This window comes from Danio aesculapii, chromosome 21 (genome assembly GCF_903798145.1).
Source record: "Danio aesculapii chromosome 21, fDanAes4.1, whole genome shotgun sequence".
Lineage (NCBI taxonomy): Eukaryota > Metazoa > Chordata > Actinopteri > Cypriniformes > Danionidae > Danio > Danio aesculapii.
The window spans coordinates 16,582,737-16,600,881 of NC_079455.1; the positions used below are offsets into that span (position 1 = coordinate 16,582,737).

Here is an 18,145-nt window from a genome sequence, read left to right on the forward strand (position 1 = left end):
CATCAAATTCTGACATTTATTCGTCAGGTATGGCAACCAAAATCCAATGTCTGATAGACGTCATAGTGGTAACGTCCACACAACATCAAGTTGTAACATTATTAGATGTTGATATTCGGTTGTTTTTAGGTTGCGTTGGAAAGTAATCAAACTGCAACGTCTGTCTGACACTGGACACTGACATTGGTCTGACGTTTGATTCTGACGACAACCTGATTTTCATTTCCACCAAAAATACAACGTCCCCATGACCTTGGGATACAACATCCATCTGACATGATGTTGACGTCCTGTGCCTGCTGGGTATAAACACACAAGCCATGAGTGTTATTATTTATTTTGCTTTGCCTCTGCGTGTTTTTATGACTGTCTATAGTGGTTAACTTGCATTATACACTATAAAACTCAACAGTCAACTTTATCAAATGAAATGAGTGTTGTTAACTCAAAATTTACTGAAGGTTAATTCTACTCATTTGAAAAGAGTTTTGAATTCAGTGTTGAATGTAATGAATTGATTAAATACCTCATTACCTCCACTTAAACGGAGTAAGATCACAGTACTCATATAGATTTGTGTTTTAACTCAAATGGTGTGTAGCAATCGGTTTCCTCAATTGGTTTAAGTTGCCTTAACTTATTAAGTTTTATAGTACTCAGTTGGTTTGAGTTCCCTTCATTTATCGGGTTTTACTGTGCTTAAATTGTTTCATTTACTCAAATGGATTAAGTTCACAGTACTCATTCTGATTAGTTTTTTAATTTTAAATGGTTTGTTGCAATCGGTTTCCTCAAATTGTGTGAATTACCTTAACTTTTTGGGTTTTACGCTGCATGAATCAAAAAGAACTATAGTTCAGCTAAAATCTTATTTAATAATCTAATAAAGTATTTTTTTTCACCTGCATCTATCACTTTAAAAATATATAAACCAACCAGTTTCTCAGAGATGAGTTGCTGCTGGAAGGGCATCCGCTGCATAAAACATGTGCAGGATAAGTTGGCAGTTCATTCAGCTGTGGGGACCCCGAATTAATAAAGGGACTAAGCCGAAAAGAAAATGAACGAATGAATAACCAACCAGCTTGTTATATTTTTTTATTTTTAAAACAACCTATACTAAATAACTACAGCCACCCACAGAATTGTTACATATTACAAGTCAAGCACTAATTTATTTAAATACCAGAACTGCTCATCTCAACTAAATAGTCTCACTCATTGTTCAATAGCAGAGTCTGGTGAAGAATTAGCCAGTTTATCATCAGTAATTGCATACAAACTTTGTGCCACTTTTTGTTGTTTACCAACAATAGTAAACACACGCACCACCATGGTCATGGCGTGTGCAGTTTTCATGCCCACACATTCATTCATGGAGCCTGTTTACATGCACATAGCTGAGATATGCGGATAAAAGTCCAGCACACAATGGCGTTATTCTTGACCACCAGACTCCTCCTCCAGAAGGGGCTGCAGATGGATCGGTGGCCTTGTCCTTCTTGGAGATGTCACAGAGCTGGAGAACACAGTTGCTCATTCACATGCCCTCCTCTGCTTCACCCTGGTGCTGGCCAGCGCAAGGCAGTGTCGCCTGAACACCACAGCGGCCGGTCACAATGATTACTCCTCCCCGGTTAACTGCACTGCGCTGGATCCTCCTGCTCACTGTTTCAGGCAAGATACACTCTAGAAAATGTAAATAATTTTGAGGAAAGAAAAAGCATATTTTATGCAAGAAAAAAAATCTGTCAATAAACATGCAATGTAACTAAACTAAAATAATTGAAGGCATATCAATTTATAATGGGAGACTTACCGGTAGAACTTTACTTGACAGTCCAGTTCATGTTAATAACCTTAGCCCATATAGTTACCTTATTACATACAGCTCAACCTGATATTGTATATAATGGTGCTGTAGAATAAAGCATAACAATTAATTTCGTAATAGATATAAATATAATAATTAATATTATACTAATAATTAAATATATTTTTCAATTGACTACAGAACAAAAAAAAAAAAAAAAAACAACAGTCAACTTCATCAAATGAAATGAGTGTAGTTAACTCAAAATTTACTCAAAAGGTTAATTCTACTAATTTGAAAAGCATTTTGAACTCAGTGTTGAAGGTAATGAGTTAATTAAATACCTCATAACTTCAACTTAAGTGGAGTAAGTTCACAGTACTCATGGATTAGTTTTTTAACTCAAATGTTTTGTAGCAATTGACTTCCTCAAACAGTTTGAGTTGCCTGAACTTATTGGGTTTTACAATACTCAATTGGTTTGAGTTTTCTTCATTTATTGAGTTTTTCTGTGCTGAAATTGCTTTGTTTACTCAAATGGATTAAGTTAACAGTACACTGTAAAAAATGTTGTCCCAACACAAATTGATTAAGTTAACTTAACCCTTTAAAAGTATGTATGTGGATTGAACATAAAAAATTAATTTGTCCGAATGAAATATCAAGAATTGTGTTGTTTCGGCTCATTTTACATAAGTAATTTGAATGAACAAACACATATACATATATATATATATATATATATATATATATATATATATATATATATATATATATATATATAGAGTGTACTCATTAGGATTAGTTTATTTAATTGGTTTGTTGCAATCGGTTTCTTCAAATGGTTTAAGTTACCTTAACTTTTTGGGTTTTATAGTGGAATTAAGCCTATGACTCTTTAATCTGAATACTGATATCTTGCAAAATAACTATAAAATATTATATTATGAAACATATTTGATTTTTGACTTATTCCGATATTTATATATTCAAATTACGTATTTAAAATCAGCTGAAAAAAACACAATTCTTGATCATTTTTTTTAGATAACTTAATTTTTTTATGTCCAATCAACTTAAATTTGTTAAGTTACCTTAATCAATTATAAGTATGTATCTCTTTACAAAAACTAACACAACGTGTACAAAAAACAAAATTAGGTACAATCTAGATGACAAAATGAATCATGTAAAAGTCAGATTTAGGTCAGGTCAGAATTTGGCCAGATAAAATAAATCAGATCAACGATGATGTCAGTGATCAGTCATACTTTTTCCATTGATAGAAATCGATGGTTCAGATGAGTTCACAGCTCTCATAACCTCTCCTTCACAAACTTGCAACTTCTTTTTACACTTTAGCTGCATGAAATTATTCAAATGGTTAATTTAAAGTTGTTGGTGTTGCCTATACTTATCAAGTGTCCCTGTAGTAAGCAGTGTAGTGTAGTGTTTGTTTTGTCTCCTGCTACGACCTTTTGTCACGGGCAATGAAGAGGTGAACTCAAATGCAGAAGAAATAATGTCTTTATTTAAGGAGCGAGTCTCAAGGAAAGTACAAAACCAAATTAACCCAGTTGGGTGAACGCTGAGGGTGCGTCAGGAACAAAACCCAGAACAACGGGATGCTCGCTCAATGGCAGTCCTGGACACAAACACAAGGTGAGTAACGGAGTGCTTCGCACAGACACACAAATGACAACATACTGACAAACATGAAGGGAAATGACGTGCTATAAATAGGGGGAAAAGGGAATAACAGGCAGGTGGAAAGAATTAGCAGAGATGACTGGTGCTCCTGTGACTGCAAATAAAAACAGGTAGAAAGAGGTAGTCTGTAAAGCATGGTAGGAGAAGAGAGCAAGAACGCAAGGTACGGTGACAGTACCCCTCCACTCAAGAACGCCCCCTGGCGTTCCCTGAAGACTCACCATGGACCTGATGAAACTGGTTAATGAGAGAGCGGTCCAGAATATCCCGAGCTGGGATCCAACATCTTTCCTCCGGACCATACCCCTTCCAGTCTACCAGATACTGATAGCCTCTACCTCTCCTCCTCACATCCAGGAGACGGCGCACAGTGTATGTAAGTGCACCCTCAACCAGTCTGGGAGGCGGAGGAGCAGAGGTTAAGGGCTGCAGGGGGGAGCGAAGAACAGGTTTGATCTTAGATACATGAAAGACCGGGTGAATGTTTCTAAACTGAGGGCTTAATTTGAGTCGAACCGACACTGGACTGAGCACCTTAATAATGGGAAAAGGTCCGATGAATTTGGGTCCCAATTTACGTGAGGGAAGTCTAAGGGGAATGTCTTTGGCTGACAACCAAACCTTCTGGCCACACACGTAAAGAGGGGGCACGGAACGGTGGCGGTGCGCAGAAGCCTTGTTCCTCTCGCCAGTGCGGATGAGGGCCTTTCTGGCGATTCTCCATGTCTGGAGGCATCTTTTAATGAACGAATGCACGGAGGGAACAACGGCATCAGGTTCTTGGGAAGGGAATAGAGGGGGCTGGTAGCCTAGGCAGCACTGGAAGGGAGACAACCCCGTAGATGAAACGGGGAGGGAGTTATATGCGTATTCGACCATGGTTAACCTGGAACTCCAAGATGACGGTTCCCCTGACGCCACACAACGCAGGACCCTTTCCAGGTCCTGATTAGTTCGTTCGGCCTGGCCGTTGGTCTGTGGGTGGTACCCAGAAGAAAGGCTAGCAGTCGCCCCCAGCTGTCGGCAGAATTCTGCCCAAAACCTGGACACAAATTGGGGACCCCTGTCTGAAACCACGTCAACCGGGAGGCCATGAATACGGAAGACGTGGTCTACAACAATGGCAGCTGTCTCCCTCGCTGAAGGTAATTTGGGGAGGGGAATAAAGTGTGCCGCCTTCGAGAATCTGTCCACCACAGTGAGGACTACAGTGTTGCCACTGGATGGGGGTAATCCCGTGACAAAGTCCATCGCTATGTGTGACCAGGGTCGCGAAGGGACAGGCAGTGGCCGGAGAAGCCCTGCTGGGGGTCGATTAGAACTCTTAGCCACCGCACAGACCGGACAAGCTAACACAAACTCACGAGTGTCCCGTACTAACGAGGGCCACCAGAACCGTTGCTTAATTAACCCAATGGTGCGATCTACTCCTGGGTGGCAGGCTAGCTCGGATGAGTGACCCCATTGTAACACCTTGGTCCGGACCGACTCAGGCACGTATAGCAAGTTACTAGGGCACTTAGTGGGCGTAACGATGGTGCGGAGTGCTCTAAGAACCACAGACTCCACCCCCCAGGCTACCCCTGCCACCACACGTTCGGGTGGCAGAACAGCAGCCGGAGAGGTGGGTTTGGGCTCAACCTCACTAAGACGTGACAGGGCGTCTGCTTTACCGTTCTTGGACCCCGGGCGATAGGAGATGTGGAAATCAAACCGGCCAAAGAATAATGCCCAACGAGCCTGACGAGAATTAAGTCGTTTGGCAGATCTGATGTATTCTAAATTCTTATGGTCGGTCCAGACTACGAAAGGAACCCCCGATCCTTCAAGCCAGTGACGCCACTCACCCAACGCCAACCTGACAGCCAGTAACTCCCTGTTCCCGATGTCATAGTTTCGTTCCGAAGGGGTTAGTCGGTGGGAAAAGAAGGCACAAGGGTGTATTCTGTCGTCAGATGGTGACCGTTGGGACAAAATGGCCCCTACCCCCACCTCTGATGCATCAACCTCGACCACAAACTGACGGGACGGGTCTGGATTGACCAAAATAGGTGCGGAAATAAAGCGCCTCTTTAATTCAGAGAAGGCAGTTTGGGCCTGAGGGGACCACTCAAATCGTTTGTGGATGGAGGTGAGATTTATCAGAGGTAGAGCAACCTGGCTAAAATTGCGTATGAATCGCCTGTAAAAATTGGCAAACCCCAGAAACCGCTGGACCGCCTTGCGACTGTCTGGGGTGGGCCAATCCGCAACTGCTTTTACCTTGGCAGGATCCATCTGCAATCCGTCAGGCGACAGAACAAACCCCAGGAACGAAACCGACTGTGTATGGAAGTCACACTTCTCCACCTTGGCGAATAAACGATTCTCCAGCAGCCGCTGAAGCACCCGCCTGACGTGCTGGACATGCTCCTGTTCATTCTGGGAAAAAATCAGAATGTCATCAAGATAGACGAACACAAAATTATAGACCATGTCCCGGAGAACGTCATTGACGAGTGCCTGGAAGACCGCCGGTGAATTGGAGAGCCCAAAAGGCATAACAAGATACTCGAAATGACCAGTGGGGGTGTTAAAGGCGGTCTTCCATTCGTCCCCCTGCCTAATCCGAACTAGGTGATAGGCGTTGCGGAGATCTAATTTGGTAAAGATGGTTGCCCCCTGCAGGAGATCGAAGGCTGATGACATCAGTGGCAATGGATAACGGTTCTTTACCGTGATGTCATTCAACCCCCGATAATCAATGCAGGGGCGCAGAGATCCATCCTTTTTCTCCACAAAAAAGAACCCGGCCCCAGCTGGAGAGGAAGAAGGACGTATAATACCTGCTGCTAGAGAATCGTGGATGTACTTCTCCATGGCCTCCCTCTCGGGTCTAGTCAGAGTATAGACGCCCCCTAGGTGGAGAAGTGCCAGGTAATAGGTCGATAGCACAGTCGTACGGGCGGTGCGGAGGAAGCGATGAAGCCCGGGACTTACTAAATACCGCTCTCAAATCATGGTAAACGACAGGTACGCCAGTCACGCTCACCTCCTCCTGTAACATAGAACGAGAAGAAAGGGGAGAACATGCAGAGCCAAGACATTGAGACAAACAATAGGGACTCCAAGAAGATACAGAGCTGAGAGCCCAATCAATATGAGGGTTGTGCTTGACTAGCCAGGTGTGACCCAACACTAAGGGGGCCGTGGGAGAGTGAATGAGGAGAAACTGTAACTGCTCCACGTGATTGCCTGACAGTGTGAGTGTGAGGGGAATAGTGCAGTGGGTTATCACAGCTAGGTGAGAGCCACAAAGAGTTTTGGCTGAAATGGGGTTATCCAGAGCGACCATAGCAATCCCCAGTCGTTTAGCCAAGTCTAAGTCCATAAAGTCCCCTTCAGCACCGGAATCAATAAGGGCAGACACCTGCTTAACAAACCCCTTAATATTTAACCAGGCCTGGAGTGACGCCCGACCCCCAGGCAGTGCACGTGTGTTCGCGGTGCTCACCGTTAATCCGCCCTTAGATGGCTTACGCCGCTCTCTGATAGGGCACGAGGCCACCTGATGCCCCGCCTCCCCGCAGTAAAGGCAGAGACGGTTAGAAATGCGGAAGCGTCGCTCCGTCGCCGACAAACGAGCTCTTCCGACTTGCATCGGCTCCTCCTCCGAAAACTCGGGGTGTTGTGCCACGAGAACATCCAGCGCGCCGGTGTTCCTAGCTGAACACTCGTTGACTCCGCCTCTGCGATGACGCGCCCTGAGCGCGAGCCGGTTGTCGACCCGGATGGCGAGATCGACGAGTCCATCGAGACTGGACGGCAGCTCGAGCGAGAAGATCTCGTCCTTAACGTACTCCGCCAAGCCGTGAAGGAAGTGGTCCCATTGAGCCTTGGCATTCCAGCCGCTGTTCGCCGCCAGGGTGCGGAACTCAATGGAATAATCCGCCACTGATCGGTCCGCCTGTTGAAGTGCCGCTAGTGCTCTCGCATTCTCAGTCTGCAGCGGGGAACGGTCGAACACTTTCTTGAGTTCGTCGGAGAAAGCTTTAAATGATGTACAGCATTCGTTCTTGTTGTCCCACATCGCCGTGCCCCATTCTCTGGCCCGGCCAATCAAGAGAGTTATAGTAAAGGCAACCTTGGAAGTCTCTGTGGGGAAGCAAGATGGCTGGAGCGAGAAGGTGAGGGAACACTGGGACAAAAAAGATCGACAAGTGTCGGGCTCACCAGAGTAAGCGGCGGGTGGGTTGAGTCGAGGTTCTGCCTGTCGTGAAGAGGTTATCGCCTGTTCCGACGATGCAGCCGCTGGAGGATCCGGAAGAGCCGCTGGAGGATTAGGGAGAGCTGCTGGAGGATTCGAGAGGGCAAGCTGCAGCTGATTAAGGCGCTCGGCGAGCGCAGCCAGTTGTTGGGACACCTCTGCGAATGCCTGGTGGGAGGCCGCGATTTCCTCCTGTTGTCGCCCCAGCAAAGCGCCTTGTTGGGCGAGCGCTCGGCGAATATCAGCGTCTTCTGCTGAGTCCATGTTGGTCAGTATGTTCCTGTCACGGGCAATGAAGAGGTGAACTCAAATGCAGAAGAAATAATGTCTTTATTTAAGGAGCGAGTCTCAAGGAAAGTACAAAACCAAATTAACCCAGTTGGGTGAACGCTGAGGGTGCGTCAGGAACAAAACCCAGAACAACGGGATGCTCGCTCAATGGCAGTCCTGGACACAAACACAAGGTGAGTAACGGAGTGCTTCGCACAGACACACAAATGACAACATACCGACAAACATGAAGGGAAATGACGTGCTATAAATAGGGGGAAAAGGGAATAACAGGCAGGTGGAAAGAATTAGCAGAGATGACTGGTGCTCCTGTGACTGCAAATAAAAACAGGTAGAAAGAGGTAGTCTGTAAAGCATGGTAGGAGAAGAGAGCAAGAACGCAAGGTACGGTGACACCTTTAACCTGTTTAACTCATCACAGTAGAATACTTATAAGTATTTAAGGTAGCCATTATTCATACATTAATTTGTGTGATTCATGTTGTGGTTAAAATTAGTTGTTGATTAGTGCATGCCTTAATTCATAATTAGTTCATAATGAAGTAACGTTTAATTAGTTGTAATCATTATTTATGTACTGTTATTGTAAAGTGTTAGCCAGAAATTAACTATAGTGTTGAGGAAAGTTACTTTTGAAAGTAATGCATTACAATATTGAGTTACTAAGTAACTAGTTACGTTACTTAGTTACTTTTCATAGAAAGTAATGAGTTCAATTTCTTTTGTGATTACTTTTGCATTACTTTTTATTACCTGGCTGAGGCTTGATCTCTTTCAGAACTTTCTTTTTTTTTTTTTTAATAGAGGAGCTCTGCAATTAACACCGCATTGTATAACCTTAATTTACTTTTAAAAAACACATCAAAAAATAATATTTTAGGGTATAGTGTTATCTGAGCAATGTGTTTGCTACTTTTGCACTATTTGTCTTAAGTAAAATCACTGTCCACTGAGATCTCCTTTTCCTTTTCTTCGACGCATTTACAATAATGAACACATTCTTTCATTGACTGCATGATTTATTGTGACCGCTTTAATTTTAATTCAGCAATACATTTTTTAAAAAAAGTAACTCAAATATTATTAGCCTACTTATTTTTTTAAAGTAATGCTTTACTTTTCTCATTACTTAGAAAAGTATTATATTATCACATAACTGGCTTTAACCCTAACACTGGTGTCCTGCACCCGCTAGTAAAAATATTTTAATATGATATGTGGTGTCTGAATAATTTTTTACATCAGACCTGTAGCCAGAATTTGGCCCCTGTATGAGCTCATTTGTTCCATTTGTAAATTCTAATCTCATTACATCATATATAAAACAGTAATACTTACAGTTTAAATGCAGATTTGTAAATAAACATATATTATTGTACACAAAAAAATAGTATGATAGGCATAAACAGCTAAAATTAATCCAAGGCTCTCGAACAATGTGGAAAAAGTATTGAAAAGCCATGTTCTTAATAGCTATGTCAATAAAGGCTTTTTAATATTTTTTCGAAATTTTTCGAGTGCCTTGGACTGATGTTTGCTGTTTATTCTGATGAATCACTTACCCAAAGAGCACCGACACATTGTTTAAACACTTTTGTTTGATTTTAGTATAATAAGCACTTTGACAAAAATGTAGGAAGTATTTTTGTCGCATCAAAAAGTGAGGTAATGATAGACATCCGACAAGCTAATCCAGCACAAATTAGTGCTTATAATGTCACTAAAATACAATATTTGAACTTCATAATTTGAGGCAAATAAATGCAAAAAAGGTCCACTTTTTGAGAAAAAAGAACAACCCTTTTAATAGGCTGGCTACGGGCCTATACAGTTGAAGTCAGAATTATTAGCCCCCCTGAATTATTAGTCCCCCTGTTTATTTTTTTCCCCAGTTTCTGTTTAACGTAGAGAAGATTTTTTTTCAGCACATTTCGAATCATAATATTTTTAATAACTCATTTCTAATAACTGATTTATTTTATCTTTGCCATGATGACAGTAAATAATATTTGACTAGATATTTTTCAAGACACTTCTATACAGCTTAAAGTGACATTTAAAGGCTTAACTAGGTTAATTAGGTTAACTAGGCAGGTTAGGGTAACTAGGCAAGTTATTGCATAATGATGGTTTGGTCTTTAGACTATCGAAAAAAATATAGGTTATAGGGGCTAATAATTTTTACCTTAAAATGGTTTTTATACATTTTTATTCTAGCTGAAATAAAACAAATGAGACTTTCTCTAGAAGAAAAAAATATTATAGGAAACACTGTGAAACATTTCTGAATCTGTTCAACATCATTTGGGAAATACTGAAAAAGGAAAAAAAAATTCTAAGGTGGGCTAATAATTTTGACTTCAACTGTATATACGTATATATGAAATTTTGCTAATGCTAATTTTGTTATTTCTAATGCTAATGCTAATTTTGCGTCTAACAGCTGGCGGTTCCCCCATATTGGCGTTTCACGTGACGGAGGGAAGCACAGTGATTTTATCATGTCATTATTCTGTGAAGCATCACGGTCTGAGCCACGTCTGCTGGGGTAGAGACTGTGGGACTTTCTGGTGTAACGACATCATTGTTCAGACCGACGAGTACGGCGTGATCTCCAAAGTCTCGGACAGGTACCGGCTCATCGGGGACGTGTTGTTGGGACAGATGGACTTGGGGATCCAGAAGATACAGAAGTCAGACAGTGGGCCCTACTGCTGCAGAGTGGACATAGAGGGCTTCTTCAATGATAAGAAGATGTCCTACACATTACAAGTCATGAAAGGCAAGTTTAATGATTGTTTATAAAGTTGGACAACATTTGGAGAGATTGAATTTAAATTAATTTAATTTTCATGTTTTTTTTTTCATCTTTTGCAGCCCCAACAACTGTGGCTCCAACAACTACGACACAAATTTCAACAGAACCAATGGAAACACAAACAGGTGAGGGATATTTTGAAGGCCAACGACTGTACAGTGAATTGAGAACAGTGAATGGACGAGTTGTTTTAAATTAAATTTTTTTTATTTATTTGACATTACAAATATTACAATTGCGAGTTTAGGTCCTGCTTAGAAAAAAAATCAAGGGTATTTAGAAATATAAACTCAGAGTTGTGGGATAGCCTAAAAACTCAGACAAAGGAAGGGAAAATTAATCTTTATGTAAGAATTGTGACATGCAATGTCACAAATCGAAAAATAAAACTTTAAAATTACAAGATGTACTGTCAGGATTATGAAAAAGCATAACTGTGAGTTTAAATCTCAATTACAAGATTTTATCTTGTAGTTTTAAGTTAAAAACATTAAATAGCAAGTTTATATCCTGCAATTCTAAGGTAAAAGTCAGAAAAGTGCTAAATGAATTCAAAATTACAAGAAAAAATGTAAAAATTTTCAACTTATTATAAAACTTTTTTGCTATAGAAAAAAGATTCCCACTGTAAAAAAGAGTTGTTTCAGCTTAAAAAAGTAAATGTTTGTGCTGCCTTAAAATTTTAGATTTCATTCATTTATTTATTTTCTTTTTGGCTTAGTCCCTTTATTAATCTGGGGTCGCCACAGCGGAATGAACCGCCAACTTCTCCAGCATATGTTTTACACAGCGGATGCCCTTCCAGCTGCAACCCATCACTGGGAAACACCCATACACACTCATTCACAGACATACACTACGGTCAATTTTGACATACTCAATTCACCTATACCCCATGTCTTTGGATTGTGGGGGAAATCGGAGCACCCAGAGGAAACCCACACGAACATGGGATGAACATGCAAACTCTATTCAAAAATGCCATCTACTGTAATCCACCCGAGGCCCAAACCAGCAACATTCTTGCTGTAAGGCAGTCGTGCTACCCACTGCGCCACCATGACTCACAAAATTTTAGATTTACTTCACTTAAACAGTGAAGTTGTCTTAACTCAGTTTAAAGTTGACAGGACTTAACAATACAAGTGCAATGGACGTAGTCTAAGTTTAGTTAACTTAAATAGATAAAAGGTTGTAATTAAGAATGATGCTGATAAGACTTTATAATTCAAGTGTAATGGACATGGTTTAAGTTTAGTGAACTTAAATATTGAAGTTGTCTCTCATTCACATGCACTACAGCCAATTGTGTTTATTTAATGCACATATTTGGGGAAAAAATGGAGGAAACCCACACAAACACAGGGAGAACATGCACACTCCACATAGAAATGCCAAGTGGCCCAGCTGGGACTCAAACCAGCAACCTTTTTGCTGTGAGACAACAGTGCTAACCACAGAGCTACCATCCCATGTCGCTTACCTTCAATTAATCTGAATGACTAATGTTCCTCTAATGGACCATGGTTCATTCAATACTAAAAACAGGTTTTCGAAGTATGCAAATATACATTTTACCAAAGTATCTGAAAAGAATCTCAGACAAACACACACACCACAACATTACATGTTGTGCATACATATGAGAAAATGATGGTCAGTGTTGCTGATGTTTCCAGCTCAAACTGTTCAAAACACTCCCAAATGCACAAAAAATGCCTTAACTAAAAATGAGCAGGTACACACACTTGGTTTTTGTTAAATATTTAACATAAAATGCACGTTGTAAATATCCAAACTGATCTCAAACCTGCCCAAGTTTTGTCAACCTGCTTAAGTCGTTTTTTACCTGCACAATTATAGTTCTAAACCTGCAGAAAAACATTCATCGTCTGACATCATGCAAAAGTAAACAAATTTAGGTAAAAGTATAACAATAAAAATAAATGAATAAATAAATAAACAAATCAGATACACACACACACACACACACACACGCACACATACACACACACACACACACACACACACACACACACACACACACACACACATATATATATTTTTACTTCATTTAATAACTTCTAAGTACTACTAACTTCTAATAACTAGTAAGTTCAGCCAAGTAAAACTTACATGATATATAAGTTATGTCAACACATTCACAACTAATTGGCAGAATCCAATTTTTACAGTGTACAGTAGCAGTTACTATCAACAGCTAAATATCAACAAATAGATCAAAATGCTGAATATAGTGCCAATATTCTGACTGAAACAGTTTATTGAAGCAAAATAGCCAAAAATCTCAAAGACTGAAAACCAATAGGGTTGTTTAAAATGTGCTCCCTTAAAAAATTAAATAAAAATAAATAAATAAATAAAATCTAACACAAAATTTGCACAGTAAGTGTCAATGTTTCTTTGTTTTTTTCCTATACTCTTGCTATCTAACAGTTAGTCAGACCACCATATGCACCTCAATTGTCATCATGTGTGCTTGTGCACAATCATATCATGTCATAAGACCACAACCCAAATGTCACAGACCCTTGTGGGCAGAGTTAACATTTCTCAGCCAGCTTTAGCACCAAAAAAACGATTTCCTGTGTTTCGTTCTGAATTTTGCAGCATCTCTATCAGATCCGTCCAGAGGAGAAGACTCATCACTCAATGACATTTCCTGGCAGAACGAAACTCATGTGCATTCAGGGGCAATGGTGAGTCATGTGAGAACATGAAAAATAAACATAAACATACAGTGTCATTGTTAAATGCTCATGGTACACTCTTGATATTATCTCTAAAGCATAATATGCATTTTAGAAAATGAAATTTTTGTTGTGCTTCATATATAACTGTTTCTGTAGGAAAATGGATCACATTCATTTGGAAAGCTTATGACTCATTGTATATCTTGCAATAAAGCACTGTCAGCGGGGTCTTTTTTTTCACCAGCCACTTTTACAAAATTAAATGCCACTCAGCATTTCCACTAGCCACAGTTTGTTGCTAGGAAATTGCGTATTTATATGATTTAAGTTGACTGTTTTGTAGTAAAACAGAATAAAATTAATTTCCATGGCTTTTTATTTTTGGCTTTTATAAAATGGCAAAAATAAATATAACCAATGCATTAAATAAACAAAAGCTTTAATAAATGTAAGTCAACTTTCATAATTTTTAAATTACAATTTAATGTAAAATTCAAATGAATTATCAACAAAAATCCATCTTTCCACTGCAGAAATTCACAATTTCAAGGAGTTTTTTCAAATGCATAGGAGTATTTAATGCAAAATGACATCTGCATAAATAAAGTAATCAGCTAAGCATTTTAAATTACTTTTAATCAGGGTGTGAATTACAGGGGGGTTAGGAAGGGATCAACCCCCCCCCCCCCCTAATTAATGCTTGATCCCCACTCAAGGATGTCAAAACAATTGTGAGAATTACTTGTCTCTGATCTGTATCTTAATATTAATAATTAAAACATTAAATAATATAAATATACATTTGACCGCCCCTATTAATGGTTCATACCACTGCATGCATAATCGCACCAATCCTTATGTGCAAGAAAATAAAACATTCAACAGTCTAAAACAAGCAGATCTAGAGCCCCGATTGACATAGTAAGTGTTCACAAGACACTTTTCTTGTACAATTGGTTTTTGTATCTACATACAGCCTAAAAATCAAATAAAATTAGATGCATAGTTTAATAGTTTGACCTTAAGTAAGCTCTGAAATAACTAATCAGTTATTTTAAATCTCAAAACACTGAAAATGTAAATATGCTTTATTAATAGTTTTGATGTAATATAAATAAATATCACCTCACAGCAAGAAGGTCGCTGGTTCGAGACCTGGCAGGGTCAGCTGGCATTTCTGTGTGGAGTTTGCATATTCTGTGTTCAGGTGGTTTTCCTCCGAGTGCTCTTGTTTCCCCCACAGTCCAAAGACATGCGCTAGGTGAGTTGAAAAAGCTAAATTGGCCGTAGTGTATGTGTGTGAATGCGGGAGTGTATGGGTGTTTCCCAATGTTGGGTTATGGCTGGAAGGGCATCCACTGTGTAAAACATGTGCTGGATAAGTTGGCGGTTCATTCCACTGTGGCTCCCCCAGATTAATAAAGGGACTAAGATGAAAATACATATATATATAATTTTTTTTATATAAAAAATACATATATATATATATATATATATATATATATATATATATATATATATATATATATATATATATATATATATATATATACACAAAGTAACATTACCGAAAATTCTGACACCCCCCCCCCATCATCAATGTATAATTCACACCCTGGTTTTAATACGTAAACACCAAATTAACTACCCGCTGGTTATTAGACAGTCCACACTTACTGATGTTCATAGATTTTATTTTTATTATGGAAAACTGAAAACTAACGAAACCATTTTACACACAACATAATCAAAGGACATAAAAAAAAAAAAAAGAAATACAAATAACAACCGTTTTACCGCATTGGCCTGGTAAGCAGCAGCAGAGTAACCAGGAGCACTTAACTTCAATGTCTCGACATGTCGTTTGTGCCAACTTTTACAGGTTAAATTAGTCAGTCAGGGTCACATGACCTTGGTCTCAAACAATGCTACCAAATAAAGACAAATATAATATGAAAATAACATAAACAGAAGTACATTTTCAAATTATAAAGTAACAAAAACCCCAAAAGAAATAAACAAAACCTGTTGATGTTGAAACATTTATTAGTAAACAAATAAACAATTATATATATATTTTTGTGAACCAACCCTTAAGAGTCTTGAAATTCTTTTAAATGTGTGATTTTAAGATGGAGGAGCCGATCTCTAGGATCATGCTGCAGATTAACATCCCGGTGTTGTCTCTGTCTCTCAGTCTGCTTCTGCTTCTTTTGGGTGCTTTGGCCCTTTTGACCTTCAAACGTATGTATTGCACTCAGCTATTATTCTACTGGACATTGAAGAAGTTCACTTCCAGAATGATTGGTCAGCATTGACATCCACTTGATTTCCATAGCATTCTCCTCATACTATGTAAATAAATGGTGAACATAATCTTTTCGAAAACCAACATTTTTCAAAATATCTTCTATTGTGGGTCCCACTTTATATTATATGGCCTTAACTAATATGTATTTACACTGAAATCAATCATTATTTACAATGTACTTACTGTGTAAATATATTTTTTACATCATACGTTATTGCATCTGTAATTAACTTCTAGAATTATCCCTTACACCATAACCCACTCTTAAACCTACCCATACCACAAAACCCATCCCTAACCCTAGCCGTATCCAATCTGCAAAACATTATGAACTACACTGTATTTATTTTTTTAATGCAAGCACATGGTAGTTAAAATAAAGTGAGATCCACACTTCTGTGTTTAAGAGAAGATAAAAGTTTTACCTGTTTGGAACAAGTGAGTAAACCATGACAGATTTTATATTATGGAAGTGAACTGCTGCTTTAATTGAAAGAACTATTGTAAGTAAGTTTTCTAAATGGAAATATGCACAGTTGAAGTAAGAATTTTTAGCCCCCCCCCCAAATTCTGTTTAACGGAAAGAAAAATTTTTTCCAATAGATTTCTAAACATAATAGTTTTAATAACCAATTTCTTCAGCCGATTCAAATGTTATCACTTGATTGAATAGGCGTTATCACTGGTTATCAGCGGACAGATATGGGCCAGTAGGGGCTTTCTGCGCCTACTGGCAGGCTCAGAAGGCTGTTATCATCCATCCACATGGTTAATCAGCTATAGATCACACACAGCTGTGGCAGGAAGTTAACGAGAATTATTTATATTATTTATTAAATTTCCAACTAATTGTATTTTATTCATGTCTACTGCTACCCCCACCCTAAACCCAACCACCACAGTAATGTAAAAACAGATCTGGAGTCTTCTCTATTCGTATAGCTAATTTACCATGTGGATGGATGATAACAGCCTTCAGAGCCTACCAGTAGGTGCAGTAGGCTCCTACTGACCCATATTAAAATTACATGCTATTTGATACTAGTATTCAGCTTGAAGTGACATATAATGGCTTTATTAGGTTAACTAGGAAATTTAGGGTAATTAGGCTAGTCATTGTATAATGATGGTTTGTTATAGACAATCAAAAAATGTTGCTTAATGGGGCTAATAATATTGACCTTAAAATGATTTTAGAAAATTTTTTAACTGCTTTTATTCCAGCTGAAATAAAACAAATAAGACTTTCTTCAGAAGAAAAAGCATTATAGGAAATACTGTGAAAATTTTCTTGCTTTGTTAAACATCATTTGGGAAATATTAAAAAAAGAAAAACAATATTCACAGGAGGGCTAATAACTTTGACTTCAACTGTATATTTGTAAATTCTGATTGACAGGTGGCTTTTATGGGAAGGCATTAGACAGTGGGTGGTAAGGATGATTCATTTACTAAAACCTTTTACAAAATGCTTGCTGTAATGCTGTGTAATCACAATGTATGCTGTGTTTTCATCCTCAGTTTCTCAAAGGAGCCCAGACACATTATTTATGAAATACGAACAAGAAGACCAGTGGAGGAGAACATCTACACCCTGGAGTAGAAACAAAACACGACTGATTCTCAACTTAAGCCCCAAAAATGGAAATGTTCTCACTATTTACACACCCTCAAGTATTTCCAAACCTTTACGAGTTTCTTCCTTCTGTTGAATGCAAATGTAGATATTTAGAGGAATACTGAAAACCTATAACCACCAAACTTCCATAGTAGGAAAAACAAATACTATGGAAATCGATGGTTATCATTTCTCAGCTTTCTTCATAATATATTATTTTGCGTTTAACAGAAAAGTAAAGGGAGATTAAATGAGGGCATTTTTATTTTTAGGGTGAACTATCCCACAGACATATTCTGCAAGTCTTCATTATTATTCATAACAATATGAGTGCAACTGGGGAATCTCTTATTTGCATATAAAATACACATATTTAAGTAATATAATGACGGATGTTACATTTTTGTCTGAAGCATATCTTAAAATATGTAAACTCATGGAAAGTTGTACAAATTGAAGAACATATATATCCTACACCTTAAAAATAAAACTGGAATATTGGCTTTTGTTCATATGTTTGCTCATTTATGGAGAACATCTAAAAACCAATTATTTCCTTACTTATTTCAGCCTCAGCATAAAGAAATAATACACTTCTTACCACATGATGGCACAATTTCCTCA

The 18,145-nt window shown here is 38.8% G+C and overlaps 1 protein-coding gene across 2 annotated transcripts; it reads left to right on the forward strand.

Moving 5' to 3' along the window:
* Positions 1 to 1,522: 1,522 nt before the first annotated feature.
* timd4 (T cell immunoglobulin and mucin domain containing 4) lies at positions 1,523 to 18,024 on the forward strand. Of its 2 annotated transcripts, none has more exons than XM_056446269.1 (7): positions 1,523 to 1,677; positions 10,504 to 10,842; positions 10,938 to 11,003; positions 13,510 to 13,598; positions 15,725 to 15,836; positions 17,303 to 17,336; positions 17,425 to 18,024. In XM_056446269.1, exons 1-7 carry the CDS (start codon positions 1,620 to 1,622, stop codon positions 17,504 to 17,506), a joined length of 780 nt encoding a protein of 259 aa, XP_056302244.1. In that variant the 5' UTR covers positions 1,523 to 1,619; the 3' UTR covers positions 17,507 to 18,024. The 2 variants fall into 2 exon arrangements, with proteins under 2 accessions (XP_056302244.1, XP_056302245.1); XM_056446270.1 differs by having other exon boundaries at positions 15,790 to 15,836.
* The last annotated feature ends 121 nt before the right edge of the window (positions 18,025 to 18,145 follow it).